Consider the following 26,446-nt stretch of genomic DNA (forward strand, 5'->3'; position numbering starts at 1 on the left):
AATTTGACATGTATTACGCTCTTAGTGACACTGCCTGAGTTGGCAGATGTTTGTCTACAAAATGCAGCCTTTCCTAATGGAAGGGTTCGAGATGGTTAGTGGAATCTTGTCTGTATGTCTGTCCCTGTGCAGTGCTCCCCTCCCATCCCGAGTCCCCTCCCCAAAGTAGTGGCCTAGCTACCTTTACTTTGGAAGGTTTTATTATATGATGGAAACTACTATAGAAACCTCTTTATATGCTCCTACAGTAAATGTTAAATACTTCTGTTGGAGTGGTTCTTAGCTCTAAATTTATTTGTTGTAACAGACATACAGGTTGATTCAAAAACTGGTATAATCTTTCAGCTTTTGTGTAAATAGATTCTCACTGTTACTTGAAATTAAAGTGGTTTTTAGATTTTACTATGATAGAATCAATTTATCAGGTATATCTTTAATTTTAGATAGTATATTATGTCACAAATACTTCAACTCACTTGAAAAAGTCTGTAAGTTAACATTTTTGTTTTGTTTTTTAAAAAACAAATGATCTTAGGTTTTTCAATGGATGTATACATTAATAGTGCAGCAAACAGCACCATAAAATTACTATTTTAAAAATATTTAACAGGTTTGGAAGCAAAAAGGAGAAGAATACAGAGTGACGGGATATGGTGGCTGGAGCTGGATTAGTAAAACACACGTCCACAGGTTTATGCCCAAACTGCCTGGAAATACTAATGCAAATTACAGAAAGTTGCTACCAAGTAAGTGTCTGCATTACTTACATTTTTTTAATTACTAACACATTGTTTTTTATTGCTTATTCAGTTAATTATTTGCATGCGATATTTCTTATGTAGACTTCTTACAAATAGTGTTCCAGAGAAGCTTTTGTGGCTTTATACTAATCTTTGTCAATATAAAAAGTTCAGTTGTCACAGACATTTTTTAGCTACGTTAAATTGTTTCAGTTACGAAGTTGTGTGTAATATTTGTACAACTTTGTATAGCCTTATTTAAATTAAAGTTAGATAAAAATTATGTAGATAACCATGAGCAAAAAGTAACATCTAAAATTTTGGTGTATGTTTATACACCTTCTTCCCCCCCCATGTTGACAGAATACTATTATCCAATTTTACACAGAAACAAGAGTTTTATAAGGGGAAAGAAATTTTTCTCTAAAAATTTCAAAACACACCTTCTTGCTTATTTGTTCCAAGGATTTATATTAAAAAAGAAAAATTTTGCACAGTTGACTTTTAGAATGCATCCTGAACCGCATGAGTCTTATTTATAATAAATTTAATTTAATCTGGAGTTTCCTTTTAAAATTTAGAAAATGGCAGCCCACCCTCTATTACATATCAAAATTATTTCTTTCCTCACATACTGATGTAATGCTTTCCCTGTTGCTTTTAACTGGATCAAACACAAAATGGATGCTGCTGCTTTTAGTGTTGTCTACATGATTGTTAAATTAGATTTATTTCGCTTTCTGTATTGCAAGTAATAGCCACTACAGTGTTAAGCACAAAGTCATTTGAATACTAATGTCCGTTCTGGCTTAACCATGGAAATAAAAAATTATTAAAAATTATTTGTAAGTTTTCAGAGTCTGAATTAATATGCTCTTAATAGGCTGAGCTTTCAGAAGGTGGTATTTAGTTTCCTGGAAAATGGGGAGGTGGGGAGTGGTTTTGTTTTTTAAGAAAAGCTGAACATAGACTCCTGACAAAATAATGTAAATGAAATATTTTTATCTCTGGGCTTTTAGATTTATTTATTTTTTAACTGAATATTGATGTTACCATTGTATACTTAATTCTGTTTCTGAATTTCAGTAATGACGTGAATAATTTGAGAGGTTAACTAACAGACATTAAAATGTAGCAGAATATTAAAAAAATTTGAATAATTGAAACCATTTAATTTATTAATAGCAAAGAGTGAAGATGAAAAATGCAACTTGGATAAACGAAAAGGTCCAATTAAGGTGAAAATAGAGAAAGATAAAACAAAGGATTCTCATGACCTTCAAGCAAAAGACAAAGATGTTTCAGAAACCCTGGAGAAAGTACAAGTGAAAGAAGAAAAGTCTCGTGAGGAAAAAGTAGAAGTTGATACAATTTCTGAAAGTTTAGATCATGCAAAAGACAAAGGTGACAACTTAAGTTATTGTAAAACTAGCTATCCATGACAACAATTGCGTGTGTAAAAGCATAGGACCTCAGAAATAACTTGAATAACCGTGTAACAGGTTTTGTCAAGACATTTGAAGTGTCTCAGTTAAATGATTGCTTATGATCCCTTGTAGGAGTGTCTGAAGTTTTAGTTCCCTTTTTCTTGAAATCTATTAATATGCTAAAAGGTCCATTTGTTTCTTAGTACTTCATGTAAAAATATGGTTTGGTATTCATTGTTAGGAGAGCTTACTGATTCAGAGTTATTTCTTCTTCACAGTGGAAAAAGAAATCGATGGTGAAAATGGTAAAGTCATCAAGGAAGAACCTATGGATGTAGATGATGTGAAAATTGAATCCCCCATAAAAGATGAGGATAGTCATTGTAAGCTGGATATAATCAATGTCAGCGAGGGATTTCATTTAAGGACTTGCTACAAAAGGAAAGTAAAATCATCAAAATTAGATGGACTACTTGAGAGGCGAATAAAACAGTTTACACTGGAAGAAAAACAACGTCTAGAAAGGATGAAGCTGGAGGCTAGTGCTAAAACAGCAGGCATTCGATCTGTAAGCCCCCAGAAAAACATCGATCAGCTACAAATGAGAAAAACAAAAGAAGGAAGCCAATTTGACGTGTCTTCTCAAGATCAAACATTTATTTCAGATAAGACCCAAAACGAAGATGCAGAACAGGACTGCATCTCTTGTACCAAAACTGGTGAGCTAGATGAACCCTCTTTGCCTTTGACAACCAGGCTATCGAAAAGAGAAGGCCAGCTACTGGATGAAGGCTCACCTCAGTCCTCTGAAGGTGAAAGCTCCATTCAGAATGAGAGTAAAGAAAACAACCCTGAACCTATGACTGCTGATAAGTGTCAAGGACATGAGGTTCTTGGAGAGTCTGAGAGTTCCTTTGTGGATGCCTTGAAACAAACAAATGCTGAAGGTAGAATCAAATGGGATGTTTCAGAAACAAGCGAAAAACCTTTGAAACAAAAACTATCTATTACCAGAGTATCTCAGCGTGAACGTGAAAACTTAGAGCCAGTGGTAACTGAAAGCAGCTGTAGAAAAGATGCTCTGGCCACCCTTGAAAAAACAGATTCAGAAAGGAATTCTGAACAGCAGAGCAAAGATCCAGAAAACAATTGTATGATAAAAAGCCATATTGAACCAACGTCTTCTCGAGAAACTGAAATGGAGGAGGAAATTGCCCCAGGAAAGGCTGAAAGTAAATCTGAAAACAAGATTTTAATTCACGAAAAATCAGTTAGTAAAGATCTAGAACCATTTAAACCAGAGCTAATTTCTGAAAGAAACTTTGAAAGTCAAACTCTGGAACACATGGATGAGGTAGAAGTCAATGAGGATTTACTGAGCTCTAAACTAACTGAGGCTAATGGTCAAAAGAAAGGTCAGGAACTGAAAGTGGAGACAAATACCATAAACAAGTATCTTGATCAGACAAATCTAAACAGTGTTACTGACAAGAAGAATAATAAAGAAACTGAGACAGACTTGGAAAAATCAGCATTTCAAATGAACGGAAAAGACAATGACATTAAAGTATTACCAAACGATGACTGCTTAGTTAAAGATACCTGTGAAGCTAAGGCAGGGGGTGATATTGAACCAAAAGTTAATAATATTAATAAATCCATTCCAGAACATGAAATAAAACCATTGACTTTTAAGGAATCTTCAGTAAAACCATTCATGAATGGTGACATCGTGATAGAGGACACAAAGGACAAAAATAATGTGGACCCTAAGTCACATCTGCACGGTTCACCTGCGTTTGAATCTGGAGAGAGTCTTCAGCCACCAGATGAAGTTCCCAAATATGTGCAGAAAACTGAAGAAAAACAGCTTTCTCCTGAGAGACCTGCCTTTGTTGGCACTGCTTCCACACCAGCGCACACTGTCTGTAAAGAAAATAACCTGAATAGTGAAACAGAATCTATGGAAACTGAAGTAATTGAGGATAAGAAAGTTGCTCCATCGCCTGTAACCTCATGTGAGGAATCTAGCTTGAGTAGCGACTTTGCTGATCAGAATGGCGTACAGACATACAAAATGGAAGATATTAATGGAGAAAGTAAAATAAAAACTGTTATTACTGAAGTGACTACCACAACATCAACTGTGTCTACAGAATCCAAAACTGTGTTTAAAGTTGCAGAGACTGTAGCTTCTAATGATGAGAAAACAACAGTGGTATCATCTACAGAAAATTGTGCCATATCCACTGTAACTACCACCACTACTGTAACTAAGCTCACCACTCCAACTACAGACAGTAGTGTCGATGTCATTTCTGTACAAGAGCATAGTAAAACAGTGGTGACAACAACAGTAACTGATTCCCTGACCACCCCAGAAGGCACATTGGTGACTTCCATGACTGTCAGCAAAGAATATTCTACAAAAGACAAAGTGAAGTTAATGAAATTTGCAAGACCCAAAAAAACTCGTTCTGGAACTGCCTTACCATCCTACAGAAAATTTGTTACCAAAAGCAGTAAAAAAAGCATATTTGTTTTACCCAATGATGATTTAAAAAAGCTGGCCAGAAAAGGAGGGATCAGAGAAGTTCCCTATTTCAATTACAATGCAAAGCCTGCCTTGGATATCTGGCCATATCCATCCCCAAGGCCAACTTTTGGGATCACTTGGAGGTACATACTTTACATTTTCAAGGCTAAGTTTAGGATCTGATGAAATTAATTGAATTTTACAAAAGATATACATGTTTGTGCCCAAACATGCAAATTTTGCTGTTTATTATTCAATTATTTTCTATAGTGTTCAATAAAGGTAGAATGGAAAACCTTTGTCCTATTGGTTTGGTTAGGTATTTTAAATACATTTTGATTTTTAAAATATAATTAATACTCTGTTGTTAGGTACCGACTTCAAACAGTAAAATCATTGGCTGGAGTGAGCCTTATGTTGCGATTATTGTGGGCATGTCTCAAATGGGATGATATGGCAGCAAAAGCTCCACCTGGGGGAGGAACTACACGTACAGGTATTATTTCTTTAAATGTCTGGGTTTCTTAATGCAAAAGCTCTTGCTGTTAATTTTAAGAATTACACATTCCAAGCATTTGTAGAAAGGCTTGATGTTAGCTATTGCATTTGATTTTTTTTTTTTTTTTTTTAATCAACAGTTTGTACTTGTTGCTGTTTCTTTACCTGGAGTGTATTGGGTTGACTAGAGATTTAGCTTTTGTTTGTTTTCTGTTATTAATGTATTGGGACTAATTTGTTGTAGAAACATCTGAAACTGAAATTACAACAACAGAAATAATAAAGCGAAGAGATGTTGGTCCTTATGGAATTCGGTCAGAGTACTGTATAAGAAAAATTATTTGTCCCATTGGTGTACCAGAGGCTCCGAAAGGTATGTTTGGTTATACTTTTCTTCCCCTTCCCATAAGCTCCTACAGAAATTAAGGTAACTGGGTCTTTTTGTTAATTCAGACCAACAAGGGAGCAAATACAGCTTGACGTGAACTATTCATTCACCTATTTGAATCAAATGATGCATTTAACAAACTGACGTGATTTATGTGAAGCTGAAGGGCCTTCCTGTTTATAAAATGAGACTGAAAGAGACACTAAGTCTTGGTTAATAATTTTGTTTTATGACTGACCTTAATGTGTGTGTGTTGACTGTTCTCTAAAGAAACTCCAACACCCCAGAGGAAGGGACTGCGATCAAGTGCACTAAGGCCAAAAAGGCCAGAAACACCCAAGCAAACGGGCCCTGTTATAATTGAAAGTTGGGTAGCAGAGGAGGAATTGGAACTATGGGAGATCAGGGCATTTGCTGAAAGGTAAACAACCTCAAATGATCTCTTAAAGAAAGCAGTTTTAATTTGTGTATGTATGTTAAATAAAAGTTCCCACTAAAGAGCACAAACTTGGTAGCTACAATTGGTAAATGTGGGTATGTCTTGCTTTTCTATGGTGTCTTTTGATAATGGTAGTCAAGCTTAAAGTTGTAAAGCTAACCATTTGCTGGTACCAAAACTAATTTATGCAGATCTTACAGATTTGTTAGAATTAATATTATGTTAATTTTTCCATGCTTATGAACTCATCACTGTTGTATGCTAAGAGGCTATTTCTAATGCATGGAAAGGGTTTAGGCTACTTTTGTCATGACTTTAAACAGTAGGTGTTTAAATACTTCTATAATACAAAGAAAATGAATGTGTAAAGTAAAGGTAGATTCAGCCTGAGAATACTCAAGTCATAAAATGCATATTTTCAGTATTGCATGTTTAGAGTCGGAACAACATTTCTGAGTCTCTTGGAAAGAACTGCTTTAAATTAATGGTATTACATAGGGTTTTTGCAGTCTCAGGTGTAATTATAAATTCCAGTTTTGATTAATAGTTTCCTGAAGGGATGTTGCATGTAAGTTCAATAGTTTATTTCAAAATACTTCTAAAGCCATGACCAGTTTTTCAGTGATCTTCAGTCTTGCCATTTGTTCTTATAAGAGCAATAAAACTGGATAAAATGAAATCCAGTTTGATGGTTGGATTTTATGTGGTGGTATAACTTACTTTTGGTTGTGTCTTTGGCAGGGTGGAGAAGGAAAAGGCACAGGCAGTTGAACAACAGGCTAAGGTTAGTGAACAGAAGAAGGCAGAGGAATTCAAGGCCCAATTGGAGGCTCAACTAAAACACCAACGATTGGCTGCCCAGCAGGTGGGGGAGCTATTGGTAGTCCCACCTGTCAGCAACTATGCACTGGTAGTCCACATGCAGTAAAATAAGAGAAACAAAGTTTATCCCTATCTTACGCCCATTTTCAAATAGTTTCCACCTTTCCTGTACAAACTAAGCCATCAAGCAATGCGTGTATGTTCATTATTTTGAAACGGGGTTAAGGCAAAGATTTGTTCTGGATTTCTTTTCTTTTTTTCTCCCCCCCCCCCCCCCCCCCCCCCCCCCCCCCAATTTATAACACTTTAAAACAGTTGTTTCTATTTTAAAAGAAGGCTGAGAAGCACCAGTCTCCAGGTAAGGTCAACAGTGTTCTTGTGATGTAATGGAAAGCTGACTTGGGAATACAATTGTGTTGGTTCTTCATGCTTCAATCAGATTGAATCTTTTGATTTTATCCAATCTTAAGTTGACTGAATGAAGCCCATTGATGATGGTTTTTTTAATATATAGATATGTATGTATAGATGGAAGTATGTATGTATACATAAATGCATGCAATTAACATGGGGAAATACAATGCCGTGTTGGTATTTCACATGCATTATTAAGAATTGTGCTTTTTCCAACTCCTTTTTCATTTCATCTTCCCTGAAGAAAATACATTACTAGTGAATGAGTGTTTCTGATTCGTGGGCATTACTGCAATATAATGCTAACCAAACACTAAAATTTAAATTAATAGATACAGAGATAATTCCAGTAGCATAAGGAAGAATGTTAGATTCATTGGAATTTTGAAAGAGCTTACTTATACTAGCCCTTCACAAAGCGAACCTCTAAATTAAATGTACCTCTTGACAGTTAGAGCACAGAAGGTTGCTGGGTAAGGTAAGAGATTTTGAACCTAATTTTTTTAAGCAAGCTGCAAACTGGATTTACAGTTAAAAGAATATTTTTTTAAAATTGCATTCTTAATGATAAAGCAGAAAGATACAGTCTTTTTTTTTCTTTTTTTTTTTTTTTCCTGTAACTGGCAGGATCTCAGTGCAGGCAGCTCTAAACTTAGGAAGGATAGTAACTAGTAACTCTGTTACTGATGGTGTACCACTTACTGACATAGATGCGAGCTGTATGCACATGGTCAAAGCTAAATATAGATGGATATCTTTCAAAGTTTTTTAACCTTTCAAATTAATCTGAGACTAATTAATGAGCTTTCTTTAACATGTGCACTGAAATTAACATAAGCTGAGGATTTTAAAGATGCTAGAAAGGAAAATTTCTGGTTCTGTACTATCAGCAGAGTTGTAGTTCTGCAGGTGAAGGAGTCTTGTGCTATAGGGTATGCAAGCAGCCTACTCTTCAATCCTTTACAACGTGAACCAAAATCCAACCAGAATCCTTTATTTTTCAATACTGGGAAGAGAGCAAATTTTTTTTTTTTTTTTTTTACAAAATCTGAAAATGCTAATTAGCCCTTTGTTTAATTTTTTCCTCAATCCTGTAGAAACGTCTGGAACAGCAGAAGCAGATACCTGCAGCAGGTGTGGCCCCTGCAGTCACTACAGCCAGCAGCACTGCAACTACTGTCTCAACGCCACAGAAAGTTGTGGTAGGGCCTTTAGCGGGCCCAGTCCCCACTGGAACCAAAGTAGTACTTACTACAAAAGTGGGTTCTCCAGCTACCGTAACATTCCAACAGAACAAGAATTTCCATCAGACTTTTGCTACTTGGGTTAAACAAGGCCAATCTTCAACAGGTAAGTAGCCATTTATCATGGAAAGAACATGTAAATAAGATGAACTCCAGCACAATGCCTACATCTTCTCCAGAATATATAGCATTATTACATTTCTTGTTCTCTTTGCTCTTAACACTCTTGCTAAGTCAGCAGGACACTTCTGAGATAATACCTGTCTATTTTTTCTTTGTTCAGACTTGCTATGGAGTCTTCTTTCTGACCTGTCTCATTTATTACTGACAGTTACTGTACTAGTAATCATTGATAATGAAAGCATTTTATGCTGTAACATACTGTTTCCAAAAAAGAATCTTTACCCAAGGAAGTATGATGCATTCAAAAACTATTGTAAAAAATAATCCTGTAGTTTGCTGTTTCGTACTTGAAAATAGTCATTTCATTGACTAATTACTCTGCTCTAAAACTGACTGTTCTGTGTACCTCAATAGCCACTAGCACAGCTGCCACTTCAGCCACAACCATTGCCAGCACAGGGCAGACCTTCCAGATCTCAGGCAGTCCAGTAACGATGGCAGGGAAAGTGATAACTAAGCTGCCACTCCCTGCAAACAGCAAGATTGTTGCCGTCAATGTGCCATCAACTCAAGGAGGTAGGGGAAAGGGAACTGAATTAAAAATGTATTCCAGCTTGCTGATTAATTCTCCATTGACGCTATTTTCCCAGTGAAGTAAACTGTGACTTGAAGGGGGAAGAAATATTTATATATATATATACAAGTTTCTAGAGCTTGTTCCCCCTGTATTGCATATTTGTGTCTGTAGGGGAAAAAAATGCAAGTTTTTTTGCCTATAAATTAGTCTACATTTCACAGGGCGAAATTAGAAGCTTTATTTTTAAGTGTGGAATGAAGCATGCTTTTTTCATTATCTAAATTACACATCAAGAAAACAACTTTCTTCACAAAAAAAAAAAAGCTGCTGTTCCTAATGCCTGCATCTGCTCTTCACTGATGAGCAGGAGTTTGGCTCCAAACTAAGATTAGTGGTTTTTCTTCTTGTTTCAAGAAAAGAACTTAATACTTTGAGATTTGTGAATGTATATTGAACAGAAAAGCTCAATTCTCTGTCTCCGTTACACTTAGCATCTGAGGAAATCATGAAGGCTGCTAGTTTTGTATTAAAATTTCTTAGGTGACAGGAAAAGCATTACCCGTTTTCTTCAGCACCACAAGTTTGTAGGTGAAAGGTGTTTAAACTGGTCTCCTACATTTTAAATTAATCAGACTATAGCTTTTAATGGTTGTATAATGCTTATTTGTGGCACCGTGTCAATGCAAGGACTTACTTGCAGTTACTATCAAACTGATCTTTGTGAAGATTCGCTCTTTCCTTAATCTTTTCTAAAATACTTGTTTCTTAACTTAAAATGTAGTCGAACTATTGACAACATATAATGCTGCTCTTCTTTTTACAATATGATAAAGCTTCTCCCAAGAAATGTTGAAAGACTCAAAGGTGTTCTAGAAACCTGGAGACTGATTTCTAAATCACCCTGGAGTTGCATTTACTTCTTTCACTGGCACTTACGTCATTAATGAATTCTCAATTTTTCTTTAATTAGGTGTTGTTCAAGTTCAGCAAAAGGTATTGGGTATCATTCCATCAACTACAGGTGCAAGTCAAACATTTACTTCATTCCAGCCAAGGACAGCAACTGTAACCATTAGGCCAAATACCACAGGGACGTTAGGAACAACCAGCACTTCACAAGTAAGATGTTTTTCTGATCATTTAATGAAAAAAAAAAAAGCATATGTCTTTTCAGTTATTGGCAGCTGTTAAAAGTTCTGTCTAGTCACTTTTCAGTGTTTTTGGCTCATCTCAGCAGTAGTGTTTATGAATCCTTTGTTCCAAGGAGGTACAGCAGTTCTCTCCAATTGGAAAAATTAATAGTTTAGAGCTTGGTAAGCCTTAGTGGTGTGGACATAGATGAAAAAATGTTGGCTCTACTTGCATGTTGTCATTTCTTACTATATTAAAAAACCAACGCCACAAAACCAAATAAACTTCAGGGCATATTCCAGCAGCTCACTTCACAAGTTTACATGTGCTCTCCATTTTGGCGTATGTAGGTAGTGCAAGGGACACCGCTCCGCCCTGGTATGACAGTGATACGGACACCACTTCAGCAGTCAACGCTTGGAAAGACCATCATCCGAACACCTCTAGTGGTGCAACAAGGTATTCTTCCAGCCAGTAGGTTCACTTTAATATTTAAATTTCCAGTGTGAAATCCATGGTTTGTTTCTTCATAAATATTTTCTGTATCATATGTCCCAATGCAAAAAATACCTCATTTTGATGCTTGATTTCTAACAGGTGCCTCTTCTGGCTTTTGAATGTGTCAGTTGCAGGTTTTGTCAGTGTTGTTCATCATTGACACTGGGAAATCTAGTACTTATTTTTATAAGTCCATTTGTTTGAAAACAAACAAAAAAGTTTAGAATAATTGTGCATTGAGAAAGCTTGCATTTAAAAAAAAAAAGCTAAGTGTTTGAAGTACTCCGTAAGTATGTGAATTGAATTAAAATACAAAACATTTTGCAGGTGTTTTTCAGTGAACCACACAGACAAATGGTTTGTAAGAAAAATTTATGTGCAAATGGCCGTGTTTGCTTCACTTGTCTGATTATACACTATTGCAAGTTGTTGTGATTCGGAGGTTTGCTGTGCTAATGGTTAAAATGTTGGAAACGTGTTTCTCATCACAAATTATTCTCTTACAGGTCAGACACAGCAAGTGGTGACTCAAATAATCAGGGGTCAGCCTGTCTCAACAGCAGTTACTAGTACCAGCACAGCTTCTTCCAGTGCTGGACAGAAGACAGTCACAAGTCCTGGAACACCACCTCAGCAAATACAGCCACAAACCCCATCGCAGCCCCCTCGCCCTCAGCAGGGACAAGTGAAGCTTACTATGGCCCAACTAACACAACTAACACAAGGACAGGTAAAAGATTTTACAGCCTCTGGGCAGGAAAATGTGCTAATACTTATGATATATCTTAGCCAGAGTTTGGATTTCAGCAGTGTAATGTATCTGCTCATAAGTTTTATGTTTCAGCCTTCATTTAGGGTGACTGATAGCGTAATTACAGACTGAAAGAAGCTTAAATAGTACATGTAAAGTTTTAAATATCTCTTCCTATTGTATTGCCCACTAATGAAAATAGCATCAGGAAAGTTTAGCAGTATGAAAAAAAAGTCTTTGCATTAATAGCAGTAAGGGACATAATTATTTTGTATGGCCTATTTTGTAGACCCTCAGAACATTATGTTCGTTCCTTGTCTTTTGATTTTGTGCAAAGATTTAGTTTTCATTCATGTTATCCAGAGTCTAAGAGGAAAAATTACAGTATCTGGAACTGGAGGAGGAAAAAGTTCTCACAGCTTCTGCTCAGGTCATGAAGGTCTGTTGGCAAAATTTAAATTTAGAGTCAAGCACAGGATAAAAGTAGACTTCTGTGAGTTACCACAATGCCTATTCTTCAAATTATAAATAATATATATAAATGATTGTAATGTACAGGCTGCTTGTTGCCAGATAAGGGGTTTTTTTTTTTTGTAAGTGGAACAAGAATCAGTTCATTTCCACACCAAAAGACTCAGAAGGATTTTTGTAGGGACCTTATTCTGTTCTATGGGTTCACAAAATATGGAGTTCTGCATCTAGGTGTTGGGACAATACCCTACCTGCTCCATCACTGACTTGAGAGTGATGTCACGAGCTGCCTAAGTATTAACTTAAGCCACAGAAATTCACAATACATTACAGACTGAACAATCAGTCATGAAGGCTCACAGTTGGGTAGGATCTGATACACGGTTAGAAAATGTTTTCAGTGCAGAGAACTCTTACACAAACTGTTGGGATTCTTGAGAAAGTAATGAATAGTGCGTCTAAAATTATCCATGCTCTGTATTGCTTGTAAATTCTAGGAACAAAGATGTTCCATTGTAGCTGCTTTCTGGGTAGAGTTCTTGTCAATATTTGGATGAAAATATGTGTAACTAACTCCAGCCCAGTAATATGTTGATGATAGAATTGTTGAAAGAGTTTTTTAATATTTCATAATGCTAGTTTTCAATTTTAGGAATCTGGTATGTGGTAAAAGTATTGAATTCTGAAATCCAAAACCCTAATTCTTCTGATTTTCAGCAAAGTCTATCTAAGAAATATATCACTAATACATCAATATTAACCTTCTTTTTAGGGTGGCAGTCAAGGATTAACTGTGGTAATTCAGGGACAAGGTCAAACTACTGGTCAATTACAATTAATCCCTCAGGGTGTGACTGTAATACCTGGTCCAGGACAACAGCTTATGCAAGCAGCTATGCCAAATGGTACAATTCAGAGATTTCTTTTCACCCCACTACCAGCAGCTGCTACTACAGCTAGCACAACTACAACAACAGTTTCTACTTCAACCTCGGGTAAGCATTGTTCTGTTCAGCAGAATAAAAGCTTCAATTTCCGTTGCAGGGAGTTTTTATGCAGTTGGAGATGGTCTGTTATCACAGTCAGTTTGTTGGAAGCGTATTATAAGCTTAGAAATCTCTTGAATTTCTGCATAGAGCTTTACAGTAGTTCTGGAAAGGTTCAAATTAGTAAGGCTCATAGACGTGTCATCTGGAATGAATGGAATACTTGTTTTTATCCTTCACAGCTACAGGGGAACAGAAGCAAGCTGTACAGGCACAGCCAACATCAGTGCTGCCACCAGTTCAGCCACAGCCTCAGAGTCAGCAGCAAGCCCAGCCTCAAGTGCAGAATCAGAGTACTCAGCCTGCGCCGCTGGCCCAGCCACAGGCACCTCAGCCAGCGCTTCAGCCTGAAACTCAGAGCCAGCCTGAATCTCAGACGCCGGCATCTGTTGACTCTCCGGTCACGCCTGAAGCACAGTCATCTAAATCTCCAGTTCAGTCTCCAGCACAGACCCAGGCTCAAGGGCAGTCTCCAGTGCAAGTCCAGAGTCAGCCGCAGACTGCAATCCTTCCACAAGGCCAGTCCCAAGTCCAGCCTCGGCAACCAGCTCAGGTGCAGACTACAACCCAACAACAGATTCAGACGCAGCCCCATGCTCCCATACAAATTCAAGCTCAGCTGCAGCAATCACAACCTCAGGTTCAGACTTCAGTCTCAACCCTTCCAACTACTCAGAGTTTAAATCAGGTTCCTGTGCAATCCCCAACTCGTCCTCAGCTGCAACTTCAGCAGCCTCCAACAAAAGTTATTACAGTGCCTCAGCTTCAGCAACAAGTCCAAGTTCTCTCTCAGCTTCAGTCACATGTTGTGGCTCAGATACAAGCCCAACAAGGCAGTGTGCCCCAGCAGATCAAGCTTCAGTTACCTATTCAGATCCAACAAACTAGCCCAGTACAGGCTCACCAGATTCAGAATGTGGTAACAGTTCAAGCAGCTAGTGTTCAGGAGCAGCTGCAGAGAGTTCAGCAGCTCAGGGAGCAGCAACAGAAGAAAAAGCAGCAACAGATAGAAATTAAACGTGAGCACACCCTTCAGGCTTCTAATCAAAGTGACATTATCCAGAAACAGGTAAAGTTAACAGAAGGAAATTAAAACTTAATTAATGAAACAAATCTCATTTTAAATGCCTGTTCTTGTTAACAATGTAAATACATTTGATAGGCAGTTAATTTGATTCTTTCAAAGTTAGTGCACGATTGCTTTTGGCAATTTAATTAAATACTCTAAGTTCGTCCAGCACATCAAGTCAGTTGTACCATGTTTGCAGTCTTCTGGCACCTTGATTCGACTTACCACTAGCTGCTGGGACAATATGTCTTTATTCTCAGTTCAGGAAAGATAGGTTACAGGTAGGAGAGCTGATGTTCAGAACACATGAACAGTACTTTCATTGCCTGCTATAGGAAACTGAGGTTTCAAAGAGGTATCTGAAATGTAATGCTGTTGGATGGCTGCGGGGCTTAAAAAAATAGACTCTTACCATTTTTTTTAACTAAAACAACCAGTCACTGAAGAAATACTGTCAATTTACATTTAGTCCCTAGGTTTAAACTCGACATAAGCAAAATATCCTGTTCTGTGGGGGGGTGGAGGTGATATTAGTTTTCAATTTCATTTTCAATTTTCAAATAATTACTTTAAACAAGCACTTGCCCCCCGATAAAATCAGTTTTATTTTGTCACTTAATGAAATAAATAATGCTTTTTCTTTAACTTAGGAAATGTCCTGGTTCTCCCAGTAATACTATGAAATACTGGCTAAAGTTTTCATATTTTATTTTGGATTCTGTATCATCCTGCAGGTGGTTATGAAACAGAATGCTGTCATAGAACACTTGAAACAGAAGAAGACACTGACTCCAGCTGAGAGGGAAGAAAATCAGAGGTGAATATGCATCATAGTGCATCTTTAGTTGTGAAAGTTTTACATTTATAACATCTTTTAATGGTGTTATAGTAAAACACTGGTTTGTAAAAACCTGCGTAAAGAAATTTTTCTGTTTTAAAATTGGTTAAAGTAACACTCCAAAGTAACTTTCATAATATTCTTAACTTTAATTGAATCCTGGATATTTTTGATTTTATTTTGATTATATGTTTTTAAAGTGAAATGTTGTATTGCATGTGTCTGGAGCTGGCCACAGTTCTTAAATTCAAAGTAAAATCCATTCTTAAAGGAGCACAGAATGGAGAATTAATGGTTCTGATGCAGAAAAGCCTGGGTTTTGTTTGTCCTTTATCATGGCAGTTTATTTCCATTCTTGTCCGCTGTACATCCCAGTCTGCAGAAGGAAATGAAGAGTTAGAAGATAGTGCTATTCGACAGACTAGAGTTTATACTTGAAGCTGATAAACACAAATCTGGAGTGTTTGTCATTTGTCTTGGGGTAATTTTGATGACTCCTCACTCATGCAGTTGCTTCAATTGGATAATCACAAGTGTGTTGTCAGATAGGAAAAAAAAGAATAGTGTTTTTTATAAAATTTTGATCATCAAATCGGAGTGCAAGCTTAGTTGATTACAACAGTGTAACTAGGTGCTACTCAATGCTCACAGTTGCATAGAGAATAAGATGTATTGTCTTATACTCTTCATTTAATGGTGTCAGACAGCCAAATTGGTATGTAGACTGACAGAAGTCCAGTTTAATTAAAAAAAAAAAAAAAAAAAAAATTCTAACTAGCTTGATTCATGGTACAGCTGTCTTTCCTTCTCACTGATTTTCTTCTCCAAGAATGTACTTTGGGTATCTTACCCGGTGAAAAAACAGACTAAACCAAGTAGATATAGTGCAGGTAAGAAAAGCAAAGTAAACAAAATCGTATGGCCCCACAAACCAGCTAGCATCTTACATGTGTATCAAAAGACAGTATGTCTGAGCCTAAGTGTACAGAGGTAGCAGCAGCTACTTGTCCTGGCCATTGCCATTTTGTTGTTTGCTTTCAGCTCAGAGTTATTTTTCATGGTCACTCTGGCAACGAGAAGCACTTAGTTTTCTAGTGGATTTGAAATAGAATGAGAAGGGAAAAATAAATTCAGGAGAACCAAAATACAGTCATTTCCTAATTGAAATATAAAGCAAAATGAATGAAAATTGCCAAACAAGACAGCAGGAAAAGAGATTTATAGTTGAGTGTACAACAAGCAGATAAAAAATTAATCCTGAGTTGTCATTAGTGAAGAAATGGGGAACTGTTTTATAGTGAATTCTATACACTGAAAAATATTTGTCAGTCCTTATGCCAACACAAAAACTTAGTAATATTTGGTGGTCACTGGAGGGTGGAAACATATGTTTTGGATGAAGTTACAGGCTTCCAACTTGCTTTCATCCTACATCAGAATAAACAAAATCCAGCTCTTTCAAACATGTTTGTGGAAACGAGTGAAAATATCTCTCATCGTACTAAAGCCTAAGCTTTGTTAGGAGTTTGTAGGGGAAGGGCAGGAATGATTGGTACTCAGATCAGTTAAAGGAAATTGGGACTGGCCCTCTTGAGCCTAAGTAGGGGCTTGATCTCTCCCAGTGGTGTTCTAGTAAATAAGTATGAGTGGGAGCAATGTGCATTACATCTTAAGAAATGTAATAATTTAGCTGGCAACTTGCAGAGACTGGAGAATTAAATGATTCTGCATTCTCAACTGGGGATAAATAGGCAACTCAGCACAATGTACTCTTCCTTTATTTCTTCCCCAGAATGATTGTGTGCAACCAAGTGATGAAATATATTCTGGATAAGATAGACAAAGAAGAAAAACAGGCAGCTAAGAAACGAAAGCGAGAAGAGAGTGTAGAACAGAAGCGTAGTAAACAGAATGCTACTAAGCTCTCAGCTCTGCTTTTCAAGCATAAAGAGCAGCTGAAAGCTGAAATATTGAAAAAAAGAGCACTTCTGGACAAAGATCTACAAATTGAAGTGCAGGTAAGGACAGTTATTCTCAAAGACTAATGTGATTTTAAGCTGAGGAGAGCATTTCTGTGTTAATCTTTAATTTATCTGTTTGCTCAGTGAGATTTTAAGGAAACATACGGGAAAGAAGTTCTGGTTGTGGACGCGTGGATCTCTGCGAAGCTAGTATATGTCCTTTTTATGCTTCTTGTTTTTATCTGGACTGAAATTACCTTGTTTCCTGAAACAGCTTCTGATAAATTACAGCCAATGGGTCACAGTAGGCCAAGTGTGTCATCTTTTATGTGAATTGTAGGTTAAGCATATTTTTAAAATTGCATATTTAAATGGCTTTAATTATTTCCTTTTGGTTAAGCATGGGGTTTTATGTCTAGATTTTAATCCTGTCCTGGAATAATCAGATGAGGTGCCTCCCTCTCTATTTATTCATTTAATATACTTCAGGAGGAGCTAAAGAAAGACTTGACTAAAATTAAGAAAGAAAAAGAAAAAGCCCAGGCAGCTGCTGCGGCAGCAGCAGCCGCGGCAGCTGCAGCCGCAGCTGCTGCGCCGCCGCCGCCGCCGCCACCATTGCCGCCGCCACCACCACAGCAACATGCAGCCAGTGTCACCTCCTCCTCCTCCACCACGGTCCCAATGCCAGTATCCTCCCAGAAGAGAAAGCGAGATGAGGAGAAAGATTCATCAGCTTCCAAGTCTAAGAAAAAGAAAATGATTTCTACTACCTCAAAGGAAACAAAGAAGGACACAAAGCTTTACTGCATCTGTAAAACGCCTTATGATGAGTCTAAGTGAGTAGTGAGCACCACTTTTACTGTGTATTCTTAGCTGTAGGTTTAGTATGTAGCTGTTAGTGCAAGGTAGTTCTAGAATTGGAGATAGAGTATCAGGTGTTATTGCAGTGATCACTAAGGTATAAAGAATAAAGTCTGTTTTCCACTAGCAGTTACAAAAGTATTAACATACTTGATTTATACTATTAATGTACGCAGTTTATATTTTTACTTGTTTGCATGTTTCCATTGTATGACCTTTCTGTCTCACATGCACATACTCTTTTTTTCTTTTTTCCTCCGCTCTGTTATTCTTTCTTTTGCCGTTTTGCCTCTGCCTCGGAAGCAAGTGACAAGTTGGTTTGAGCAATTTCTTATGAACAAGTAGCTGATGTTCCTTTAGAAATAGCTTTGGTACCGTCTTCCAATAAATGACCTTTTTTTTTTTTTTTTTTTTTGTAAGTCAATAGCCAATAGAGGGGGTTCCAAGTTACCGGACTGCAGTTCACTTTGGACAATGTTTCCACTAGAAACGGTTTCCATGTGTTATAATTTATATCCCAGGGTGAATAAAAAATGAATATGTAAGCATTTGACAAAGTGAAAACTGCAGTTCTCTGTAGTTTGATTCTGACTGTGAATGAGGAGAAATATTTATGCTACGTACAAAGTTTGTGAAGAAATTTAGTAAGTGGTGGAGCAGAAGCGGATTGCAAGGGGATAGCATTACGCATTCCTGCTTAAGCTAGAAGCGACTAACATCAGTAGTTAGTAATGGTTAACATCTGATGGCTGTGTAGAGATGGGTGTAAAATAAATTTGGCTTCAGAGCAATTCCAAGTGAGTATGTATCTGTTCAACAAGTGACAATACCAAAAAGTATTAATTGGTGCTATTTGGTGGTGGTTTAAATGCTGGTAACAGAAAGAAACCGTAGAGGTGGAGTAGTGCTTTCGCTGCAGTAATGGTCTTTCATTCCAAATTTAGGGCCAGGACTAGAGGGTCGCTTGAGGTTCCTTCTAGCCTTTTTGGTTTTTAACTACTGGGGTTTTTTAAATGAATTTGAGGTCTTTGGTGTTTTCTCACCTTGATTGTCCAGTAGCTCTGACCATTACATCAGTGTGGGAAATTGGACTGCGCTCTCTGCCATCCCTGTAGAAATAGCGGGCTTGTGATGCCCTGGTTGTTAATTCACTATTGCTTCCAAGGGATGTCCCCTATCTCACTTCAAGTAAGAATGTTGCATCAGGCTTTCTGTTATCCAGTAAACTTAGGAGGATACCCTGATCTCATTTTGTTGTGATACCAACCAACGGTCTGTGTATTACTGCTTCTATTGTTAGTAAGCAATAGAACTGTCACAAAAATGAGACAAGATGAACAAATTCTGTGAGCAAAAGAATTTGATTGTCAGACTAACTCTTTCTGTTGGCTCCAGTGGGCATTTGAGTAAGGCGATGAAAAATGTGGTCATAGAGTGAATTTTGTAGCCCGAATCAAGAACTGTGCTTAAACGCATGGCATAAAATGTCAAGAAAATGAATAAATAACTTAGTAGTCTCCTTAGCAATATGATTCAATTCTGCTGCTTTTCTTTTTTGTGAATTCTGAATTTTATGTTCTTACAAATGATGACTCTACTGTTGAAGTACACTATCCTTTCACTATTTGGAAAGAGATTAGTCAAGTTTTAAAACAGTGTTCTGGTAAGCATTTTATTTTCAGATATATATAGGCATCAGGTACTCCTCTTTATGCTGGTGTCTCTTTTCTACTTCCGAAAAAATAGATGTGCTGCTTGAAAAGCTAATTTGTGGTATATTATGAATACCCTATGCATTTTTTAGGATGTAGTAAATCCTCAAAGGTCATTCAGTGCTGCGTATTTTACTGCAAATCTCTTATGTTTAGTTCTCATTTGTGACACCCCAGGGTTGTAGGGATTTGCTCATACTGTTTTCGAGGACGGTCAGTAAGGGTATCCTTCTAAGATTCCTACTTAGATTTCAACTTACTTGTTAAAGCATCATGTGACACCTGTTCCACATTCCAGCAGCAAGGTTTAGCATCTATGCCTAGACATAAATGTGCGTTCAGATCGCCAGGAGCAGGCAGACACAGTCCCTCTTGGGGAGAGGATACAGGCTGCATCATTGTTGATAGTTGTCAGAAGGAGCTATAGCTGCCCATTCTTTACAGAAGCTTGGGGTGTGTGATACTTTTTTTTTAAGATTTTTCTAACTGAAAATCAAGAGAAAAGGCAGGATCTGAGTATCCGGGATGTATGCAGAGGCCCAGGAAAATAGAGATGCTTGTTCTGTGGAACACCTGCTAGCTACTGTCCTGTTGCAAGTGTGTTCTGTCGGGTGCGTGGTGCTTGCAGACTGACAAACGAGGATGGCAGAATTCATACAGCAGCACGTGGCAGGTGGTTGGCCGTCTTGGAAATCTAGGAAGATCGAGGTTCTGAGTCAGCTTGCTTTTGCTTAGGCAGAGAGAATGGATGTGTAACTTCGCCCATCTGGTTGATTGTCACTAGTCATAGGTATGTTTTGAGATATCCATACACAAAATGTCAAACATCCTTGCATAATATTTTACAGTTTTGTCACATCATTCTGTGCAAGGTCCCATTCACATGATTCTGTACCTGGTTCCCTTCACTTCGTGTCATACCATATCTGGTTCCGTCACATAGCCGTGTCTGAGAGTAGACATTGTTCTCTGAAAAATGGTCCACATTCCAATTTGTTGCAATTTTGAGTAGTTTAATATCTGTTTTTCAGTGCCCCCACTTCCCCCTCCCCCAAAAATAAAATTGACGACCATGTCCTGACCCGATTTTCTTTCATATCATGTTATACCAATATGTATTCTACACATGGCTGGTATGCATGTTCTTCGTAGTATACTTGTAACTCCTAGTTGGTGTTTGCGCTTTGCTTTTGTTTTTTTAAATTAACTGAGACCTACATTTTCAAATCTTAAAGAAATGTTTCAGTGGCTTATGAGCTACGGTTTTGAAAATGTAAATCTTTTTCTTTGGCCTTGTCTTTTTGTGCCTTTTACAGTTTTTCACACACACATTGGAGACATACATTTTTAGCCCAGTTTTGTCAAAGTCTGGTTACATATTGATGTGCATTTTAATGAACTGTCAATTTAAGATTGACCCAAATGACCTTACTGACAGTATAGCCACAGCATGAGATAGTCTGTAAGGCTAGAATGCTAGGAAGCAGGGAAACTCAGACAGAAAACTGAAGAAAGTAGGCCAGCGAGAAAGTGCATCAGAGAGAAATGCAGGGAAAAGTGCCATGCCATTTGAAATGACAATTACATTGTCATTTTCATTGTGAATGCTTTTAGGTTCTATATTGGCTGTGATCTTTGTACTAACTGGTATCATGGAGAATGTGTTGGCATCACAGAAAAGGAGGCTAAGAAAATGGATGTGTACATCTGTAATGATTGTAAACGGGCACAAGAGGGCAGCAGTGAGGAATTGTACTGTATCTGCAGAACACCTTATGATGAGTCACAGTGAGTTCTGATAAGAGCCTCTTATTTAATGTTTAGGTAGCAAACTGCTCTGACTGTGGTTACCTGTTCCTTGCAAAGAAAAAAAAGAAGTTATTCTGCATATGTTGTATTCATTCGTAATACAAATTGCTTTTCAGTAATTGTCTTCCTCTCCAAAAATGTTTCTGTACAGTAAATGTTTAGGAAAAGTGAAGTTTTCAGGGTGGTCAAACTGTGTTGGGGTTGTTTTGTTTAAAAAAAAAAAAAAAGACACCATGTACTTTAAATTGGGATTAATTTTATTATTTTTCCTTTTTTTTTTTTTTTAAACAAAGGAGAATTAGAAGGCTTAAAGACAAACATAGTATTTAGTGGATTTTTTTTGTGCTTTAGTCTGATCTGGATAGAAAGCATAACTTGAGTATGGGGGTATATGGTTGGTATGTCTTTCTGTAAGGCTTTGTGTCATAGAATACCCCTTCTGTATTCAAGTACAAGACTGAAGCTCCCATATGAAAAATGTTTGTACAGAGTGAAACAAGAGCCCTAGCTGTAGTCCAGTTTGTGCAAAATGTATCTTGAATTGTTTTGGAATACTGGTTGGGTGAGACTTCTGGCATTATACTGTTGCTTTCAACTCTAAAGCAGAGGAATGATTTTTGAAATCTTGATTGCTTGAAAGTGCCTAGTATCAAATTTAGAGACTAATTTTGAAATGGTCTGTAATTTAGCCTGTTTGTAAATACAAAAGCAGTTTGAATAGTGTAATTAGAATTTGTCAGTCTGAAATATCACGTTACACTGTTGTATTTAATCACGTCAAGTATCTGCTTGTGTGCAGGGGATTGCAGGTTTATGTATTTAAATGTAACCTTTAAATTAAATAGATCAAGTCACTAACATTTTTTTGGATCTTGCAGATTTTACATTGGCTGCGACCGATGTCAGAACTGGTATCATGGGCGCTGTGTTGGCATTTTACAAAGTGAGGCAGATCTCATTGATGAATATGTATGTCCACAATGTCAGTCCACAGAAGATGCCATGACTGTACTCAGTCCACTAACTGATAAAGATTATGAAGGTTTAAGAAGAGTACTACGTTCCTTACAGGTGAGAATAAGGATTGCAGCAAAGTGCTTTAATGTATAGGACATACCATGTGAGTCTTGGAGTAGGTTTTTATTTCTCTTCCAGTTGTTTGAGACTTTTAAAAAAGGAAATAGCAAAGTGCTTTTTTTTTTTTTTATTGGTGAGAAATGCCACTTTGTCGTGATCAAACTTGACTGGCATTTACAATAATTTGACATTTACAATAATTAGGATATCACTGCTTCTGAGTTAGTGAAACTAAACAATCTGTTCCATGGCAGGCTTTTAAAGGAAGCAGGTTTACTTGGAATACCCAAAGGCAGAGTAGTCGCCTAACTGCACAGGATGTAGAAATTGCCATGTTCTGTTCTCGGATTAGTTGTATGTGATTGCTGATCTACGCGTCTGTACTTTAATCTCAGAGTTACTAATTTCAATAGTGTTCTCAGCAAGTCGTTACCAGCATGTGAACGATGGCATCCTGATAATAAGAATCACATCACAGTCTGTTACAGTATAATTCTAGTTTATCTGTCACTCCCAAATATCATTTCTGCTCTAACTGTAAAGAATTTTCAAGAATTTTGATAAAATAATTGTGTGGTAGCAGAGATCCTCAGCGAGTAATATTGTTCTACATTTTACAGACATTTATGAAAACAAATTAATTTTAGAGTACTTGAACGTGAAAGCAGTGGCCCATTTCTAGGTGAAATTGCCACGCGCTCTCAGTAAATTCATGATGTACTTTCCTAGGCAGCCTGTTTAGCACAGAATCCCCTTATGTCTGAATTTCACATGGTTTCCTGTTTTGTAGACCAACTACTCAGTCATTGACATTGAGCTTTAAAACTTTACCCAGTCGCCAGATGAGAACTAGTTACCTTTTCATACAGTGCTGCACTTCTTCCTTAAATTCAACTCTAGACCCCAACAGATAAAAGTATAATGAAAACATTTACCTACTAAATGGTGCTAATTTCACTTAATTGTGTTTTGTAATTATGTTGTGTTTTCCTGACAGGCTCACAAGATGGCATGGCCATTCCTAGAACCAGTAGACCCCAACGATGCACCAGATTATTATGGTGTTATTAAAGAACCAATGGGTAAGTGTTTCTGAGCAATAGCATGAGTGAGTGGACTTGGGTCTTTGTATAGCAAATTAATTACCTGCTGACCATTTCCATCTAGGGATCTGTAAAGCTGTGTTTTCCAGAATACAGGGCTTTTGCAGTTAGGCACACAAGACAATGTGATTTTTCATTGATATATTTAGAAGTTCATGAGAGTTAATATATCTACTTCTAGGCTGAGTCCTTAACACTAAACACTGTCAGTCTAACATATAAAATGTGAAATTCAGTGCAGCAGTAGGACAGAATTCTTGGGGTTTAATTACTTTATTTCAAGAGGACAGTTTTGCTGTGTTTTGCTTTGCTCGGGTTTTTTTCTGGCTCAGTTCCTCCTACAAAGCATGGGGTATGTACTCTAGAGCTTGAGGAGGAAGTGGTGCTAATACAGTTACGTGTGACATGCGGCTTAAAATGGAGTTGGAAATTATCTGATCTGAGAGTGTACTAAATTTCTTATTATATGTAATTTGTCTTTAAAGCTCTAGGAACAAGAATTATCTCATGTTGTGTATGTGGGGCAAGGTGGAAGAGGAGATGCTGCAGCTTTACTGTTTTACTCTGGTCTTATTAGACTTTACCAGTCAGCTAGGAATAAGTTTAGATCTACACTGAGTGTGAAACCTCTCGGGAAAATCCACCTCCTGCAAGACATGGTTATTCCTTTCCTTCCAGTTACTGAAGCAATACCTTTTCATATGTCTAAATGAGAGTTAGTCTATCGTTTGAGCTTTCCCACCTGCTCCTCACTGACCCTAGAAATAGGAAAGTTAAATTTAGTATCTTGGCAAAATTGCAGTATGTTGACTGTAAATAATACTTCGCTTAGAAATCATGTCCTTTTTTGTTCCGAAGTTTTGGATTGTGCTGTTATGAAAATACTAAACAACTACTATTATATAATTGATGGGTTAAAGTTTATAAGGAAAGCTCAAATAATAATAGAATAATTAAGCATATGATTGAATGAAGTAAAAAAAAAAAGTGCATTTAGCCCATTCTGACTTAACTAGCAGGAAAACACACTTGTAAGTATACAAGTAAATATGTGTAAAATACACTGGGTAATCCAGCCCCATCTATGTTTGTTTTCACACATTCTGGCATTACTGACATTTCAAAGTAAGCACTTTAAGGGCATTTTCCAAGGGCAGGTCATTGCTTTTCCAGCTAAAAGTGCCACTATACATTTAGACAGCTATATTTATAATCGGCAGTTCTCATTCCTCTCCCTCTCTTTAATTTACATTTGCATTACAATAGGACAATTACTGCTTACTTCACCATTCCAGTCTCATTAATGTGTCTAGTCAGTACGAATGAGAGCCACGAGCATTTTGCATGGTCCTGCACTTGAAATCTTTCATCTGTGCCATGTGGTAGTGTGCACATGCCTGTGCAAATTGATGATTCATTCAAAGCAAGTCATGAATTCAAATAAAAAATGATCAGAAGGTTTAGATAGCTGTTACATGTACACATATGACTGTTTCAGTGGGGGCTGTAAAAAAATAAAATACAAGTAACTGAATCCCAATTGTCTGACATTTTTTTCCATAATTTCCTCAGAAAAAGCAAATAGTTTCCTGCAAAGACCCAAGTTTTCTAAGGTCATTTTGATACTCGTGTTTTAATTTAGCTGCGCATGACATACTCATGCATAAGTGTTTATTCTGAAGGAGACCTGCTGGTGTCACCACCTCAACAACCAGCATTCCTGGAAAAGCAGCTAACCTAGATAGGCTTTGTTTCCCACAATGTGAACTTCTGCTGGGGATGAAAATGTCTCATTTTAATAATCTTTGGTTTCTTTAAAGACCTTGCCACCATGGAAGAAAGAATACTGAAACGTTACTACAAAAAGGTCACGGAGTTTGTGGCAGATATGACCAAAATTTTTGATAACTGTCGTTACTACAATCCAAGTGACTCCCCTTTTTACCAATGTGCAGAAGTTCTTGAATCATTCTTTGTACAGAAACTAAAAGGATTTAAGGCAAGCAGGTAAGCTAAAGTCTTCCTAATCATAGATGTTCTGTTGTCCTCTAAAATCTCCTTACTGCTTTAAAAGCTTACCTTGCGTTCATACAGGGATTTGCCTCTCCGTGCACTTTCCTGGGCAACTGCTGTTCTTTTAAAGGAAAACCAAATCTGTTCTATAATAGCCAGCTGTCATTTCCTGTCAAAATTAAGGCTTAAGTATGATTTTGTGGAGGTTACTTTGTAATGTTTGTTCAAAATGAGCTGTTAGATGCAAATTTGGGCAGCATCATAAGTGTAGAAAATTTGAGTGACACTTCAAGTCATTGCTGCAGAGAACTTAATGAGAGTAATTTCTGATCAGGACAAATAGTGTTCTGAGTTCTGATAATGCTCTACTGCACAGTAAATACTTTTCAGATGCTAAAAAGAGACAGTCCTTCTGTGAAGCTTATAATCCAGTGAAAGAAATTAAAATGCTTTAGTTTTTACTACTTCTCTCATCTTTTTGTAACTTACCATATTTGAAACAGAGGGAATAAGTAAGGTTTAAAGTAGGGTGTGGAAAACTAAACAGCATTCAAAATTTACTATTTAAAAATCAAACTTTCTTTTTTAATGTTTTTCTGTAGAAGGATCAATGTAGAGTATTTCCCTAACACAGACGTTCCTGAAAAAAAATACTACAGTTTTTTCTGTTGTTGATTCTGCCTAGTAACATGTGCATGGGAGTTCTGTGGCACTAGTCAAATTATCACCTGGTATTTCCTACAGCTGCTCCTAAACCCAGCTTACTCAAAACACTAACGGAATATACAGATTTGTCCTCTGTCACTGCTGTACTCCAACATGAGCCAACTGTAACCAAGTTACAAATGTTGGATGCCTTTCAGCGTTACTCAGAAATTGTCTATGTGTAGTAGTTAAC

The 26,446-nt window shown here is 37.2% G+C and overlaps 1 protein-coding gene across 16 annotated transcripts in view; it reads left to right on the forward strand.

Moving 5' to 3' along the window:
- BPTF (bromodomain PHD finger transcription factor) overlaps positions 1–26,446 on the forward strand; it is a 58,827-nt gene that overhangs the window by 29,099 nt on the left and 3,282 nt on the right. For 6 of the 16 annotated variants that reach the window (XR_008579706.1, XM_054846161.1, XM_054846159.1 and 3 more), the window contains 21 exons: positions 611–746; positions 1,926–2,144; positions 2,446–4,846; positions 5,075–5,199; positions 5,446–5,574; positions 5,860–6,010; positions 6,770–6,893; positions 8,362–8,614; positions 9,046–9,207; positions 10,179–10,327; positions 10,690–10,813; positions 11,344–11,567; positions 12,832–13,054; positions 13,288–14,174; positions 14,909–14,991; positions 16,805–17,030; positions 17,463–17,809; positions 21,161–21,334; positions 22,234–22,426; positions 23,430–23,514; positions 25,356–25,542. Coding sequence is in view for 15 of the 16 variants with exons in the window: in XM_054846161.1 (XP_054702136.1) it covers positions 611–746; positions 1,926–2,144; positions 2,446–4,846; positions 5,075–5,199; positions 5,446–5,574; positions 5,860–6,010; positions 6,770–6,893; positions 8,362–8,614; positions 9,046–9,207; positions 10,179–10,327; positions 10,690–10,813; positions 11,344–11,567; positions 12,832–13,054; positions 13,288–14,174; positions 14,909–14,991; positions 16,805–17,030; positions 17,463–17,809; positions 21,161–21,334; positions 22,234–22,426; positions 23,430–23,514; positions 25,356–25,542 (6,602 nt within the window). In the remaining variant the exon portion in view is untranslated. The other 10 variants (XM_054846168.1, XM_054846170.1, XM_054846160.1 and 7 more) reach the window with 10 other exon arrangements.

Source organism: Grus americana, chromosome 18 (assembly GCF_028858705.1).
Source record: "Grus americana isolate bGruAme1 chromosome 18, bGruAme1.mat, whole genome shotgun sequence".
NCBI classification, from domain to species: Eukaryota; Metazoa; Chordata; class Aves; order Gruiformes; family Gruidae; genus Grus; species Grus americana.